At 42.9% G+C, this 17,758-nt stretch overlaps 1 protein-coding gene across 2 annotated transcripts in view; it reads left to right on the top strand.

Moving 5' to 3' along the window:
* SKIL (SKI like proto-oncogene) overlaps nt 1-17,420 on the top strand; it is a 234,122-nt gene extending 216,702 nt beyond the window's left edge. The window contains exon 8 of one of the 2 annotated variants that reach the window (XM_044070063.1): nt 15,670-17,420. In XM_044070063.1, coding sequence (XP_043925998.1) covers nt 15,670-15,828 — 159 coding nt within the window. In that variant the 3' untranslated portion in view covers nt 15,829-17,420. The remainder of the gene's footprint in view (nt 1-15,669) is intronic. The other variant, XM_044070064.1, reaches the window with a different exon arrangement.
* Nucleotides 17,421-17,758: the final 338 nt, after the last annotated feature.

The raw sequence follows: 17,758 nt of genomic DNA, 5'->3' as shown, positions 1-17,758 counted from the left end.
AAGGAGGAGTTTGTTGGAAGTATGTAGTAGGCGTCAGGGGCATTAACAGGATATAAGATTAGAGATAGAGGGACATACAGAAGGATTGTTCAGGATAGAGTGAGTAATATGTAATTGTTGTAGTAGGGTGGGGTATTCGGGCAAGTGTAGTGTCTTAAGGGCATGACAGTGATGGGACTTGAAAGGTAGATTAGCGACAAACCTGACAATTTTATTGTATGTTCAAGTTTGGAAAGAAGTGTAGATTGAATGTAAGTGAAGATAGGGGCAGCATACAGTAGGCAGGGTAACAGAAGAGATTGAGCTAAGGAGAGTTTAGAGGAAGGAGAAGACCTAGTTTCTGATTTTTTTTTATGCACTGTTGAATGTGTATGTCATATTTCAGTTCATCATCAGTAATGACGCAAAGTAGTTTGACTTACCACCTGTCCCACTTTGCGAGGGACAGTCCCTCTTTGGGCAGTTGTGTCCTGCAAAAAAATTGAAAAAATCCCAAATGTCCTGAGATTTTAGGACAAAAATATTTCCTATATTTTATGTAATAGTTGCATAAAACAGTTATTCTGTATCTGAGACACCTAAATGTTATAAGAATCAGAATAAGCAACTAAAATGCTACAAGAATAAGCTTTTATTTAGGAAAAAAGTGAAGTTCTGTCATTTGTACTGGCCATGGGTATGTTTTGCCCTGCAAAATCTGATGTTTGTACCAAAAATGTCCCACTTTGGGCATTTGAAATGGTGGCAACCCTAAGTAGTTTTGTGTGGAGTTTAGGCATAATGATGGTATTATTTAAAGAGGTGATGGAAAAAGGAGTATTTGAGGTGTGCCACTGATTTTGAAGAGAAGGTTAGTGTTTTGGGGTTAAGTATGAGTTGATTGTTAGAGAGCCATGTTTTGACCGAAGAAAAGGTGCTTTGTGTAAGAGCTAAGAGATCAGATCAGGGAAGTTAGGGGCAGTGGAGATTAGTTTAGAGTTGTAGGAGTGTGGAGTGGTGACAGACTGAGTGAAGGTTGTTAGTAAAGATATTGAACAAAAGGGGGCTTAGGATAGATCCTTGTGGAACACTGGTGTTGATTGTAAGGAAGGGAGAGAAGACAGTTTGCCAGTGAATGGATTGTTGCCTTTTGGAGAGGCAGCTTGAACCAGTTAGTAGAGGAGCTCGAGAGGTTGAGGTTGGAGAGTTTAGTTAGCAGCTTAAAGTGAGAAACAGTGTCAAAAGCCATAGAGAGATCAAGAAATGAACAGGAGACTAACACATTGTTGCCCAAGGCTTCTGCTACTGTTTGGATGAAGGAAAGAAGTGCAGTGGAGGTGCTGTGGTGGGGTCTAAAGCCATGTTGGGAGGGGGTTAGTACGTTTTTGTCAAGCAGGTGTTTGAGTAATTTGGTGTGAATACATTTTTCCAGAATTTTGGAGATAGGGGACAGGATAGCAATGGGCCTGTAGTTGGAAGGGTCAGCAGATTTTCCGCAACAGTGATAATAGCATGACATCTGCTCAATGCTGGATTGGCCTATTCTTCTGTTAAGGCCCACTTATCAGCTATTTCTGCTTGTTCGTCTTTTTCTCCTCCTTTAGCTTCTAGATTTGCAGGTAAGCAATTTCTTAAAGGTATCCTTCACATTAGGTCTTCCAGGAAGTCTGTTGCTTCTCCCTGGGATCTTAATTTTGTTTTAGAAAAATTGACCCAGACTCCTTTTGAGCCTGCAGCCTCAGTTTCCTTGCAACATTGCTGTTGGAAGAGTACTTTTGTTAGCCCTTACTTCTGCCTGACTGGTGTCTGAGCTTCAAGGCCTTATGGGTTGTCCTTTTTTGGTGTTTCACAAGGACAGGGTGTCCCTTCATACTAATCTTTCTTTATAGCCAAAGTGGTGAATGAGTTGTCTCTTAATCGGTCTATTCATTTGCCCACTTTTTTTCCATTCTCCACAATCTGCCATGAGAAGGTGCTGCACACACTGGATGTGCATAGACAACTCAGATTTTATTTAGGTAAGACTAAGACTTTTTGTAAATCTGATCAACTGTTTCTTTTCATCCTAGGTCCCTATGATTGGCTGTGTGCAAGTAAGCTATGTTGTCTTGGAAGCCATTTCTCTAATTCATTTCATGGAAAGAGCCTTCCTTCTTCTTTTAAGGCTCATTCTACTAGAGCCATGTCATCTTCTGTTGCTTTTTGCAAGGGTTTGGATACTAACTCTATTCTTGAGGCAGCTACCTGGACTATTATGCATACTTCTACCAAGCACTACAGGTTTGATGGAATTTCCAGAGCTAGTGCTGGTTTTGCTAGGACCATCCTTCATGGCTTCCTAGAAGGCTCTGCTGGTCCTTCCTCCTCCCTCTCTCCTTCCTGAGCTTTGTCACTGTCCCTGTTGTAATGAATATTGCAACAGTGAAATGGAAGGACACAGTACAGTTGTATAAAATGTTACCATAACAGTAGATGTCCTTATCTTCACTGTTGCAGTATTCACTCCCTCCCTCTTTCCCCTGACCCATTATCTTCTGGATGCACTGATTTCCCCAATACACCTTGGATTGGCATTCCTGCTGGGGTTCTCAATTCTGAGGATGGTGCATCCGGATGTCACTTTTATGCCCTACGCTGTGCGAGGAGCATACGTGTGACATACTGCATACCTTAAAGTAACCTAAAGACTTTGGTATACTGGACGGATGTCAATCCGCTTTTGGCAGGGGATCCCTATTGTAATGAATACTGCAGCAGTGAAGAGAAGGACATCTATCGTTATGGGAAGATTTTACACAACTGTACTTTCCCATTTCTCCCTTTTGGCTCTTGCAGGTTTGATTCCTGCTACACTAGCCTTGTCTTCTGGAGAGGCGTCAAAGCTTCATACCCTACAGAAACCAGATCAGTTGTATTGTATCTGACTCCCGTAAACATTTGTATAAGAATTCTATGATTTTTACAGTAGTGGTGTCCAGCAATGGATCTAATGTGGATACACCCAGGAACCCTATTCCCAATGAATGGCAAGTGGAAGTGACAACTGTTTTAAGAAGAAGACCATTACCTTAGCTGCCTTAGCTGTCGGGATCCTCCGCTGCCAGTCTTGCGTACTAAAATTTCTGGAGTCCCTCCTTAATCAACTGAACTTGTTATGATTTTGAAGATAAAGAGCCTAAAAAGGGAGATGCCTGATTAGGAGACATGCGTTCCTGAGAACTTAGTCTCTACTAATGCACTTGAAAGCAGAACTCTTTTGTGGCCCTCTGGAGAAAGACCTGCAAAGAAGGACCCAACTTGTGATGAACTGGGGAGCTATAGAGATTGTAACAGAAAAAGTAAATGATTTTTACTACAAATATTATCCTAATCCCAAGAATAGAAGGAACTTGGAGCCTCATTTTGGATCTGTCCAGACTGAACAAGTTTCTAAAAGTTCCAAAACTCTAAATGCTAACTTTGCAGAGCCTTCTACCTTTGCTTCTTTGGCAGGCTTTCATGGACACCCTGGACACACAAGATGCTTACCTTCACATTCTTACAACCAGGTTGGACAAGTAGATCCTTCTCACATTTAAAACATTGTATTCACACTACCAGTTCACCTCTTTACCCTTTGGCCTGCCTGCCACACACAGGATATTATAAATTGCCTGATTCCAGTAATTGCTTTTGGCTGGATAAAGGGCATTAACTTTTACCTATACCTGGATGATTGCCTAATCCAGGCAACATCTGTGAGGGTGCTCCAGGAGGCTGTAGACATCCAAACTATTTCTGGTCCCTGGGATTTTTCCCAAAGTTGCACCTTGTTCCATCCAGACAGTGCTGTTCTTGGGGCACTACTGGAGAATGAACATCAAAGCGCAATTTTTCCTCCAGACAGGGTGCTCTTTGTGTCCCATTATTTCAGTGCAGTTTCTAAGAATAATCAAATTTCAGTGAAAGTTCCTCATAGTCTGGGAAAATATATCCTTATGAATCCTAATGTTTCCCTTAGGCTGTATGAGGAAACTGCAATGGTACTGGTGAAAGAGGTGTTGCCAACACGCACAGTCCCTGCAGTGCCCCATTCCACTAGTACTCTGCATTAAAAATGTGCTCTCTTGGTGAGTAAACCAAGTTTGTCTCAACTTGGAGGCATTGTTAAGGCTATTTCTTGGGGACCCAGACACTTAGCATAAAATCTTCAGATTTGTCCTGGGGAGCACATGGGGGAGCTGAAAGTCCAGGAGACTTGAGACATAGTCTTAAGAAGGAGGCAGATGACCATAAAAGAAATGACAGTAGTCATACTGGTCCATTGAGGCATTCTGGCTCTTTTGCCAGTAGGGAACACTATACCTTCAAATGGATAATACCATAGTGATGTGATATATCAGCAAGCAAGGGTATGGTTACTTACTGTTGTCTGTAGTGCAGACTGCCAATGCAAGCATGGGAATTGGCCCTGGAGTCTGATTGACTCCTCTGAGCACTTTATATCCTATTTAAAGAGAGTATGTTAGCAGGCCAGATGTGCAGAAAAAAAGCAGGTCCCTATAAATGGACATAGTGCACAGGTGGGGTTTGCCAGGTAAGGACTCTCCCTACCAGAAAACGGATGGTTGAGCAAAGTTTGCACCTGGTTAACCACAGTGGTTGCCTAAGCAACACTTGCCTTCTCCATTATTTGGGCAGGTCTGATTCTATATGCATTTCCTCCAGTCCCCTTGATCCCCAGGGTTCTAATGGAGGTAAAGGAGAGCAGGCCAAAAACACTATTAGTAGCCATGTTTTGACAAAGACAGCATTCATTCTCCCTCTTTTGACTTTCACAAAGGCAGAATTGGTTTACTTGCCTGAGCATGTGAGACAATAAACTTGAAACAAAATGTCCGTAATCCACCCCAGCTTGAGAACTTCTTAGGCAGGCAGTGTGGATAATGTAGCACACCTCCCTTTCAGGCACATGTTTCTTGAGGATCTGCTGTGCGTCTTGGGTGAAGCCAGGAAATGCAACACAAAGAAGCCAGACATAGTTAAGTGGAAAAGGTTCTCCCAATGGTATCACAGCAGAAATCGGGACCAAATGCTGCCTAGGTGCGACTGGTTCTTATTTACTTGTCATGCATCTGTAATACAAACTTGTTCTATAACTGACTAAAAGTACATGTTTTGGCTGTCTGAGCATGTATGGCCATGGATCTGCCCCATTATTTCCAGTTGCCAGTTAAGCATCCCCTTAAAGGGGTGTTGCATTGGAGGCCACTAAAAAAGGAAATTTCTTCACCATGGTATGGAACCTGTTTTTGTACAAGTATATAAACTAGCCTCTGAAACAAAAGAGAAACCACAAGGCCTTCTTAAGCTACATCAGAAACCTCCATGGCAAGGCCCAGGCTTGTTCGGAATTAGTACTTAACAGCATCACTTACACTGATCCTGTTGACTTAGCCAACCTGCTAGCAAATAGGTTCAGCGCAAACTTCACCCCCCCATCCCCCCAAAGGCCCTTTTGACATCCCCGATACTTGCCCTACACCTCATATCTCCATAGAGCAAGTGTTAAAGGCCCTATCCAAGGCAAAGAACACTGCTTCCATGGGACCTGATAGTATCCCAAGCTGTATTCTGCACCATCTCCAGCAAGAACTGCCTTCACTACAGGCTTCATTCTACCAGAGTGGAGAACTGCCATTGTCATCCCCTTGCACAAAGGTGGTGCCACTACTGACCCAGGAACTGTCGCCCCATTAGCTTGACAGTCTGATCTGTAAAGCCCTGGAGCATATTATTATGGAGCTCATAAACAAGGACATAGGCAGTCTCCAAGCACTTGACCCCACCCAGTTTGGATTCGTCAATGGCAGATCTTGCCTGTTGAACCTGGCTGACTTCTTTGAGACAGTCACTAAGGTCCTGGATGAGGGAATGTCAGTACTTACTGCTTAACTTAACTTAACTTAACTTAACTTAACTTGACTTGGCCAAGGCCTTTGACACAATCCCCCACTTGGGTATCATTGAAAAGCTAACAAAACATGGCATAAATCCCTATCTCATCAGGTAGGTTCATAGGTAGGTACTAGGCTATCGGCCCAAGGGCCTATGCATGCCTAGCCAGCAAAGTTCCCTGGCTTACGCCACCCAAGAAAGTTATTTTCCTGTGCCACTGACGAGCAGAGACACAGAAGTGATCCCCGGGGTGTATTTCCTATTTCCCATCCACTCATCAAGATTTTCTTGAAGAGTGCTAATGAAGAACTTTGCTTGACATAGATGGGTAGCTTGTTCCAGAGTATGGGAAGTCTCTGGGACAGGAATCTATCCCTCCAGCATGTCCTGATGTTCTTCATTCCACATTGCTGCAGTCCTAACTATTGGGTAGTCCGCTGTCCAGTCGGCCCGAATACCAAAGTATATGGCTGACGTCGGTCAGGGCGCATTAGACTGACGTCAGTACGTCAGGGTACTAATGCGCATGACCGACGTCATATCCTCAGTCTTTTTTGCCGCATGGTCCGATGCAGAAGCAATTTTGCGAGTGCAGGTTGGCGTTCTGAAAGTTTCTGAAGTCAGAGTTTCAGACCGAATCAAAGTTGGCTAAGTACCCGTTAGAATATTTTGGTTTTTCTTGCCTCAGTATTTAACCGGATGTCAGAAAAAGTGAATAACTGTATTTCTTGTGGGAAACAGATACCTCATAGGGATTACCATACTTTGTGTATACCTTGTTTAGGGCCTGAGCACGACATTGTTGGATGCCGCTCTTGTGCTAGATTTAACAAACGCACTATTAAGAGAAGGTTAGACTGTGCCAGGTTAGTGTTTGGGAAGCGTTGTAATTATAAAATGCTGTCGGATGCTCCGGCTTCGCTAAAACGCAAAGATAAAGCAGCAAAGCCTAGGGTGGAGGACCCGACAGTCCCAGACGTCGGTTCTTTGAAAGGCTCAGTGGAGCCAGAGGTTTTGCCAGGTGTCTCTTTGGAGTCTCAGGAAGAGACTTTACTGTTACAGGATGTATCCTCTCAGGAAGTAGGCCAGGCTGAGGGGCTTCTCAGGTGGCTGTTCTTCCCTCTCTTCCTAAGGTGGTTAGAGCCTCTCCTTCAGTTTCCAAGGCTTCTTTGAGGGGCAGGCCAAGTTTAGCTTCTGTGGGAGTTTCTCCTAGTACTTCAGGATCTTTGCCTAAGAAACATATGCTTAAAATGGCAGAGGATTTGATTACTTTGATTAGGGGTTCTATGCCCCTCCTGATAAGAGGCCTAGGGTGGAACCTGAGTTTGAGAGTTTTGAGCAATGCTCGAGGCTTGAGTCTTCGGCTGAAGACTTGCAGGAGTACCCTCCTTATTCTGATTCTGATGTGGATGATTCTACTCCTTCTGCTTCTCCTCCTGAGGATTTTTCATTTTCAGAGACTCTGCATTCCATGAGGGAACATTTTAAATGGGAAGGTCAAGATTTCTCTGATTCCAGGAAAAGGCTTAGGGAATTCTTGTTTTACCCCAGCATAGGCCTTTAGCTATACCTCCTGTTTTGAATGTGGTGGAAGATGTCTTTGCAGAGGCTTCCCTGAATCCTGATTCTCTGCCTCCTGCCCCAGTTAAACGGATAGGTATTATAGGGTGCCTGAAGCTCATAAGTATCTTTTAAGAGTCCTAGGGCAGACCCAGAAACTGTCTCTCAGGGGCCTAAAGGTGTGAAGGCCTCAGTTGTTAAAAATCCTGTCCCTCCTGATAAAGAGGCAAGGGCTTTGGATAGATGGGGAAAGAAAGTGTATACTTCTTCCACTTTAGCCATGAGGGTTGAATTGTCAGTTTCACATGTTAAAATATCAGAATTATCTTCTTTCACAGTTGAAATCTAAGGTGGATGCTCTGGCTGAAGGTATTGAGTGTAAAGAGTTGCAGGATTTAGTTCATGTGTCTGAACAGGTAGGTAAACATTCCTTGCAGTGTGGTTTTGATGCTGTGCAAGCCTCCTCAGGGTGGCTGCCACTGGTTCTGTTCTTCGAGGCACGCCTGGCTGAGAGATCAGAATTTAGCTGAGCATGTTAAGACAAGGATTTTGGATGCTCCTTTACAGTCTGATGTGTTGTTTGGTTCGCCTGTGGAAGCAGTTTTGAAGAAAATGGAGGACAAGGCTAAGTCTATGCAAACTGTTAAAGATTTTTGCAGGTGCAGCCTCCAAGTTTAGTAGAAATTGGCCTACTAAGGGATGGACTTATCCTGCTTATGATTCCCAGTCTAGGGGTAGGTCTAGACGTGGTAGGGGCAGAGCTCAGGGTTCTTTTAGGCCTAGGACAGGGAGTTCCCCTGCTCAGACTTCTGGTGAGGGCAGGGGTCAGTCCTTTCGTAAGCAGACCCAATGACCTGCCTTTTTAGCTGCCAGTACATTCTCGCCTGGCAGCACCGTTGGGAGGAAGGCTGTCTCTTTTCAAAGAAAATTGGGATTTAATTACCCAAGACAGATGGGTTCTGGATATTATTCACCACGGTTACAGATTTTATTTCCATACCTTGCCTCCTTTCAAAGGCATGCCAGACATTCCTCCTCTTCAAAGGACAGAGGCTCACAAGCAAATTTCTCTGTTGCTCCAAATAGGGGCCATTCAGTCAGTTCCTGTGCCGGAAAGGGGCCTAGGATTTTATTCTCGCCTGTTCCTAGTACCAAAGAAGGGGAACACGTGGAGACCAATTCTGGATTTATCTATCCTCAACACTTATCTGGACATTCCCAAGTTCAAAATGTTGACGTTACAACAGCTTTTACCTCTGCTGGGCAAAGATCACTGGATGGTAACTTTAGATCTCAAAGAAGCTTACCTTCATGTGCCAATCAGACTAAGTTGCAGGAAGTATCTGCGTTATCGAGCTGGAAATTCTCATTATCAGTTCTCTGCATTGCCCTTTGGCTTATCTACTGCCCAGAGTATTCACAAAGGTTCTGGCTCCAGTGATAGCTTACTTCAGGCTAAAAGGCATCCACATCTATCCTTACTTGGACGACTGCCTGATTCTGGCTCAAGAAAAGAAGATCTTCTACAGCATCTGGAATATGTCATAGCAGTGCTAAGATGCCTAGGGTATTCTGTGAGCGAAATAAAGTCCAGTCTAGTACCCTCTCAAGACATGTGCTTTCTGGGTGTGAGACTGAATACAGCAGCCCAGATGGCCTTTTAACCCCGGACAAACAAAAGAATCTCTCCAGTTACTTCCATCATCTATCTCTTCAGTCCGGGCTGACTGCAAGGACAGTCCTTCAAGCCTTAGGGTTCATGGCATCTTGTATTCTGGTGCTTCCCAATGCCAAACTGCATATGAGGAAGCTACAATGGTATCTCAAAAATCTGTGGACACAGCACTGCCAGGATTTGGACACTGTCATTCAAATAATACCTTGCATTCAAAAGGAATTTTTGTGGTGGGCTCAGGAATGTCACCTAAACAAGGGACTCTCTGTGACCCGGCCAGAGGCAAGTCAGATTCTAACGACAGATGCCTCAGATGTTGCTTGGGGAGCTCATCTAAATGGAAAGTGGATACAAGACAAGTGGCCTGCCAGACTACAGCATCTACATATCAACATGAAAGAGATGTTAGCAGTTCAGTTTGCATTAATTGCCTTCAAGGAGTTCCTTCTTCCAGGGCAGGTGTTGATTCTAACAGACAACACAACTGTCATGTGGTACATCAACAAACAAGGGGGAACACATTCTTACCCATTGTGCAGACAAGCAATGATTTTATGGGAGACTGCGCTCAGTCTGCAACTAACTCTTCAGGCAAGGTTTCTGCCGGGAGCACAGAATTCCTTAGCAGATGTATTAAGCAGACAAATCATGGGTCCCCACGAGTGGAAACTGGATCTTCATGTATTTCAAAAATTGACAGTGTCATGGGGAACTCCAGACATAGATCTGTTCGCTTCTCCACTAAACCACCAGCTGCCAAAGTTTTGCAAAGGATTTCATCACACAGCTTGGAAAGTGGATGCTCTTTCTTTCAGTTGGAAAAATCTTCATGTGTATGCCTTTCCACCTCTGCCTCTTCTTCCAAAGGTGCTTCTAAAGGTCAGACAAGACAAGCCAAGGATGATTTTAATAGCTCCAGATTGGCCTCGGCAGCACTGGTACCCATTACTGAGGAGTCTGGTAAGGAAGCCTTCATGGCCTTTACCCTTGATTCCACACCTGTTGTCTCAGAAGGACGGTCATCTGCTCAATGTCAAGCTTCACTCTCTACATCTAACCGCCTGGCATATTCTGTTTTGAAAGACAGCAGGTCTCAGCTTCCTCAACAAGTTTTAAATGTGATTATGGAAGCCAGAAGACCTAGTACAAGGAAAGTGGAAAAATGGAAGAGATTTTTGTTTTGGAGTGCAGCAAACAATTTGGAGATTACTGAGCCAAATTTGAGTGTGGCTCTTCAATATCTTACTGAGTTACTGGACAAAGGTTTGTCTTTCTCTTCCATTAAGTTTCATGCTGCAGCAATTTCAGCTCACTATGATTGTGACCCACCATTGTTTTCGCATCCTTTGTTCAAGCAATTTCTTAGACAGGCAAAGAATATAAGACCCCCACGTAGAGCTCCTACTCCTGCTTGGGATCTCAATTTTGTGTTGGAGAAACTTACTCTACAACCTTTTGAGCCTCGGCTACTGCTGATTTGAAATACTTGTCATGGAAGACTGCTTTTTGTTGGCCATTACTTCTGCAAGAAGGGTTTCTGAGTTGCAGGCCCTTATGGCAGTGGAGCCTTTTTGATTTTTCATAAGGATAGGGTATCTTTAATCCTTCCTTTATGCCTAAGGTGGTTTCTAGTGTAGCTTTAAACCAAACTATTCATTTGCCTACCTTTTATGCAGATCCCCAAAATAAAGGGGAAAAGATTTTGCACACTTTAGATGTACACAGGCTATTGCGTTATTATTTGAGCAGGACTAAGGATTTTAGGCAGTCTCAGCAGTTGTTTGTTTCTTTTGCTTTGACTTCAGGGCAAGCCTGTGTCAAAACAAACTATTTCTAGGTGGATTGGGTGTTGCATTACATTTTGTTATTCCCATCATGGCAAGGAGATTCCAGCTGGGATTAGGCCTCATTCCACTAGGGCTACTGCCACTTCCACAGCATTTCTAAGGGGTGGCAACTAAGGATATTTTGGAGGCAGCTACTTGGAGTTCAGTGCATACTTTCTCTAAGCATTATCACCTTCCTCTCTACTCTAAGTCTAGGGCTGGTTTTGCCACAGCTATTTTGCAAGGCATGTTGTCAGTTCCTGCTTCCTTATAATTTGCCAGCCTCCCTTACCTCTGCTTTGGGATTCTACCCAATAGTTAGGACTGCAGCAATGTGGAATGAAGAACATAGTACAGTTTTGTACCTACCATAAATGTAGATGTTCGAGGATCCACATTGCTGCAGTCAACCCTCCCTCCTTCCCCTCTGTGTTTAGGGGTGGTTGTGTAGGTGAGGTTATATTCTGCTACTTGTGTATATATTGTATATATATTTTTTGGTGCAGGTATTTTGGGAGTTTTGTTTTGGCCTTATCTTTTCAGGGTCTTCTGACATCTGGGGCAAGAAAAGACTGAGGATATGACGTCGGTCATGCGCATTAGTACCCTGACGTACTGACGTCAGTCTAATGCGCCCTGACCGACGTCAGCCATATACTTTGGTATTCGGGCCGACTGGACAGCGGACTACCCAATAGTTAGGACTGCAGCAATGTGGATCCTCGAACATCTACATTTATGGTAGGTACAAAACTGTACTTTTATTGTAGTGGCAAGGTTTAGGTCCCTAGAGCGTGTAGCTCGGAGGGATTAGGATTTCTTTAGGTGTAGCATGTCCAACAGCTCTGGGTTTGACATAGCTTTATATGTTAGGCAGAGATCACCTCTGAGTAGGCGATATGCTACGGAGTAAAGCTGGAGTTTTTTGAGGTGGTCAGTGTAGGGCATTTGTTTGAGTCCAGTAATCCTCTTTGTGAGGTACTTCTGTGGCCTTTCCAGCTGCTGCAGATGTCTTGTGAGGTACATTCAAAGGCGTTGTACTCTATAATGGGTCTAATGAGTGATGAGTAGAGGGTAACAATGACCTCTTTTTCCTGGACGAGAACCCTTTTATGATGAGGTGTGCCACGTAGAAGGACTTCCTGACTACTGTGGTGATGTGACTATCAAAGGAGAGACTACTGTCCACCTGGATCCCAAGGTCTCTTATCATGCATTCAGTGTTAACTAGATTGCTGCCTATGTGGTAGTTCATGGGTACAGAGTTTTTACCAAAGGGGATGACACTGCACTTTTTGGCATTGAGCTTGAGGCCATGGCTCTGGCACCAGGCATCTGTCTCAGAGAGGCCCTTCTGTAGGATGTTCACATCATTTGGGGACTTGACTATGGCTCCTAGTTTGCAGTCATCTGCAAACTTCATTAGCCAGAGGCCTTCTGTATTAGCCTGTACTTCAGAGAAGTAGATACCAAACAGGAGCGGTCCCAGGACATAACCCTGTGGTACTCCACTTGTCACTGGTTTGAGGTCAGATTTGGAGTCTGCAACTTTTACAGTGTGGGTTCTGTCAGTGAGCCAGTTGGCAACCCATCTTGTGACATAGGGATTTATGCCTAGTTTATTGAGTTTAGCTATAATTCCAGAATGGGGGATGGTGTCGAAAGCCTTGGCGAGGTCAAGATAGGCTGTGTGAACCACTTTACCCTTATCTACGGCTTTGGTGACTGCCTCAAAGAAGTCGATCAGGTTCAGGAGGCATGATCTGCCTTTCGCAAATCCGAACTGGGTGGGATCCAGAGTTTGGAGGTTACCAATGTCTTTGTTTATGAGTTGCATGATGATACGTTCCATGGCTTTGCAGACCAGGCTCGTCAGGCTAATAGGTCTATAGTTCCCGGGATTAGTGGTGGCTCCCCCTTTGTGGAATGAGATAACTGTTGCTGTGCACCATTCAGTGGGCACAAAGCCTGATGCGAGGCTATTATTGAACATGGTGCTTAAGTGAGGAGCCAGTTCATTCTGAAGTTCGTGTAAAACGCAGCCTGGGATGTTGTCTGGTCCCATGGATGCTGTGTTTTTGGCTTTAGAGAGTGCAGCTTTCACCTGCGTAGTTGTGATTACAGGGGCTCTGCATTCTTCCTGTATAGATATGGGCCCTATATGGGGTGGGGGAGTGGGGGTAAAGTTAGCACTGACCCTATTTGCCAGGATGTTGGCAATATCGGTTGGTTCTGTAATTTTCATGACTTTGTGCTGTAACTCAGAGCAGATCTGGGTGTTGCCATTGAGATTCTTGACATAGCTATAGAATGCTTTATGGTTGTCCTTGGAATTAGTTGCAATTTTATTTTCGTAGCTAGCTTTGGAGGATCTTATAAGGAATCTCAGCTTCTTACTGAGGCTGACCAGGGAGCTCCTCCACTCATGGGATTTTACTCTCTTTTGCAACAGTTTCTTCCTTCTGTTGTACAGTTTGTTTATGGCAGGGGACCACCAGATTGTCTTCCTTTTATTGGAGGATAGCATCTTGGTTCTGTTTGGGATAGCACGATCCATGCACTCATGTAGGTGCTTATAGAGCGCATTTGTGTAGGATTCAGCAGTTGTAACTGTATTGTCCATCTGCATGGGTGTCATGAAGTTCACTACTTCTGTCTTAAGAAGCATGAAGTTGGCTTTGGAGAAATTTCTTACTGTGGTTTCCTTAATGGGGGGTGGGGGTGGGATGTGAATATCGAGGGTAATTAGCTTATGGTCGGATCGGACCAACGAGGAGTTGACTTCAGGTGTGGAACACTGGTCACTCATGTTGGTAATGACTAGGTCTAGGATATTGTTGCCCCTGGTGGGGGTGTGGATAAGTTGATCTAGGGCACTGGAGTTTATGAATTCCAGAAAGCGTTGCGTTAAGGAGTTAGTACATGAGTAGTTTTCCCAGTTAATGGTGGGGTAGTTGAAGTCGCCCATTATTAGTGGTCAACTGGCTCACCAGCAAGGACCCTCAGGGTCAGAATAGGTGCCTCCACCGCCAATAGCAGACCTGTCACTAGTGGAGTTCCCCAGGGATCTGTCTTGGGACCCCTACTGTTTGGCATCTACTTCTCAGAAGTCCAGGCAAAGACAAAAGCCTGTGGCTGGCCAGGTTTGCAGATAACTGCAAGATGGGTGCTGTCACTGACTCCCCAAATAAGAGGGTCTCACAGCAACTGATGACTGGTGCCAATGTATTAGCCTCAAGCTAAATGCAAAAAAAATGCATCATCCTACCATTTGCAAAAAAACACAGCCTCTACTGATTACCACATCAGTGGCAACCCCCTAAGCACACAACCTTGGTGAGAGACCTGGTACTCGGGTTGATAATCTCACAATCGACAATCATGTAGCGGCAGTGATCAGAAAAGCCTTTTACTTGATTCATCTTATAAGTAAAGGAATTGCACCCAGAAAAAAGGAGGTTATTGCCTCTCTATACTCCTCCCTCATTAGACCAATAATTGAGTATAATGCCCAGCTTGGTATGTACTTCCATGGCCTCCAAAACCTGTTCTATGCGGACAGGCTCAAATCACTATCACTCTACCCAGTATCGTACAGAGTGCTCAGAGGTGATCTGTGTCTGTCTCGCCTACAAGGCAATCTCGGACCCTTCCCTGTCTCGCCTACAAAGCAATCTTGGACCCTGCCCTACTAGAGATGCTTTATATCCGTAAGTCTGACTCCTCGCACATTATCCACTTGAAAGGCCTGAATCTAATATGCAACGTCAACAAAACTTGCTGGAGAGAAAGGTTTGTCTCCCAGAGGCTGCCCCATCTCTGGAATAGACTTCCAATGCACATCAAACAGAGTACCTCGCTGACCCTCTTCAAGCCAATCTTGATGAGTGGGTGGGAAACCACAAATTTGTCCCAGGGGTTCTACCTGTGTCCCTCAATAATAAGGGTGACAGGTGCTGACTGAGGTTTCTTTTTGGGGATAAACTTTTGGCTAAGCTTGTAAGGGACTCAGGGTCATTAGCCTAGTAACCTCCTGTGATCGTATACCTTGGCTTCTGCTTAACTAGTTGCTTCTGTTCCCTCAAGTGTGTATCCTAGAAAATTTAATTGCCAGTGACACAAACCTTTGCTAGAAGAGTTTCTTCACTGCAGGCCGTCATATGTAGGGGGGCCTTTTCTGGTCACTCATAGGGATGGAGTCACACTAAAGATTAATCCTTCCTTCATGCCTGAAATTGGGTCACTTATATCCCTATATTCTTCACTTTTCAGTCTTGATTATAGAGGTTGGGCCTGATATCCCCATCCTGGATAACATTTCTTGTTTTTCTTTAACAGATCAAAATGGCACCCAAAGTTTTTGGACCATTCTTTATCTGGCTCTTCCGCTTGGGCCAATTTTCCAGGAAATGACCCAGATAGAAACACAGACCACCAGAAAGCATAACTGCATGGATTACAGGAATGCATAAACCTTTCCACCATATTAATGTCATGATCTCAGGAGGCCATCTGTGATAACTGCAAATGTCTTGGGCATAGGACTTTGATCACTGTCTGATTGTAAATATCTGTATTGTTATTTTTGTGAGGTCAGGGAAAATGAAAAAAATATGATCTGCTCAGAAATGCTGAAGGTGTTATTTTTTCAGAAACAGTGCAGTTTATTCTTCTATCCTTTTTAATTAATAGCTTGCAGAACTGAGGCAAAGGCTGGACCATGCTGAAGCAGATCGTCGTGAGCTCCAGGAAGAACTCAGACGGGAACGAGAAGCAAGAGAAAAGCTGGAGATGATGATCAAAGAGTTGAGGCTTCAGATATTTGAGACTTCAAAGAAGAATAAAGACTGAGTATATTCAATGAAGAACTTAAAAAAAATTGAGTTTTTTTAACTGCAATGTGACCAACTGTATTGTCTGGTTAAAACAAAATTATTTTACTGAAGTAAGCATGTTGAGTTGAGGATGGTGAGGCCTGTTGGTAAGCATTCAGAAATGTTTCTTAATTATTATTATTTTTATTATTTTTTTAAGTTTTGTTTACTTTGTTACAACAAGTGATAATTGAAACTCCTCTGTTTAAAGCAGTAGGTTCCACAGTCGGTGACTTATGTACCCTTTTTATAAAAGGGAGTTGCTGAAAGTTTAATAAAAATGTGAAGTATTGTATTTACTATAATGATTATCTATAGAAGCTCCAGTGAGTTGGAGCCTAGGATGACCATATACTTATGCAGAAATGTTATAAGAGCAAAAAACTTAAAAAAAAAAAAAAAAAAAAAAATAATCTTGACAACCGCAGGCTACCAGCATTTTATCTTTTAGAAATGTGCAGCAGGTAACAAGACATTTGTGACATCTTTCCTGAAGGATGATAGTGAAGTAATTGTGCGCCAAGAGGATGAACTTTTAATTTATTATCCCCCATGTTTCTGTATTTAGATGCTCAGATGTGACATCTGATGTTTGTCTGTGTGTGTGTGTGTGTGTGTGTGCACACATTTGTGTTTAGTATAAATATATACATACAGACATTACATACATTTATGTATGTGCAGAAACGCACTTGTATGCATATAAACATAGACGTGTATGTATTTTGTGTGTATACATATCACACCGACATAAGGCACAGCAAGTTTTAGAATGTGTGCACTGTTGAATTACTGTACTAATATGCACAGAATGTGTGTAAAGGTGTGTATGTGTGTATAGAGGACTACAGTGCTTACTTGGCCTGTTTTGGAATATTGACTGCAGTGAGTCAGGATATGTCTTGCTACTGTATATTCTGCACAGCACTTAACTGGCTCTCAAATACCACAATAGCTTCCCTTATGGCACCTCACCACTAAAAATTGTGATAACTTCAGCCAGGGACCTAATGATGTCAGCTTGAACCACTGATGAAATTGCATTGTCTTATGTGGATATTATTTATATATACTAAACAAACTGGCTGCTTTTTGCTTGTAGCAGTCTGCGATTTTTATTATTGTCTTAATATTTGGCCAATTTAGTAGTATCATCATGTAAAATAACTGGGACTCTCTTTAACTGGTGCTTGTCACTTCCCTTTGACTGTTTGCATAGAATTCCCCCTTTCCAGTAGGTTCGTTTATTTCACAGTACACATTAAATTTTTTGTTACAGTAGATTTTTCAAAGTACCATTTTTGGCAGACGACACTGTTTTGAAATGTTTTTATTTGATTTCCCCCTTCCACTTTTCCTTGAGAGCTTAACAGGTAATTTGTGATGCTGTAAGATAAATGTTTGTTGTCTCACAATTTTTCCATTTGATAGGAAATTACAGTTATTTAGACTGTTTCATATTTTTATAAAGATTTAAAATAACATAAAATTTGCATAGTGTGCCATAAACTTTAACAGAATGTTCATAGGCATTAAACACTAGTTTACAAGTAATAAATACATAACTGTTAAAAATAAATAAATAAATAAAAAAAACACACAAGCAAAATTTAAACCAGCTAATAACTTGTATTGGAATGTTTAGTTGTGACTGGTTTATTTGAACTGCAGCGAAAACTTCTTTGCATGGTTTTGACAATATGAAGAATTTTTTTTAAATCATTGTAAGGATGGCTAGAATCATTTAGCTCATATTGACAGTGGTGTCAAAGTCCCAGCAGACCTTGTATGTGTGAGGTCTTCATGTTATGAATACCATCTAGAAAAGTTTAAAATATAAGAATCAACATGTCCTTCAACCAGATTTATAGAAAACACAAGTCACTACTTTGGTTTTAATGATGTAA

The sequence above is a fragment of the Protopterus annectens genome, chromosome 4.part1 (genome assembly GCF_019279795.1).
Source record: "Protopterus annectens isolate FY-2018-M chromosome 4.part1, PAN1.0, whole genome shotgun sequence".
NCBI lineage: Eukaryota > Metazoa > Chordata > Ceratodontiformes > Protopteridae > Protopterus > Protopterus annectens.
Note: the sequence above shows the minus strand (reverse complement) of the source record. Positions and strands in the feature narration are given on the sequence as shown.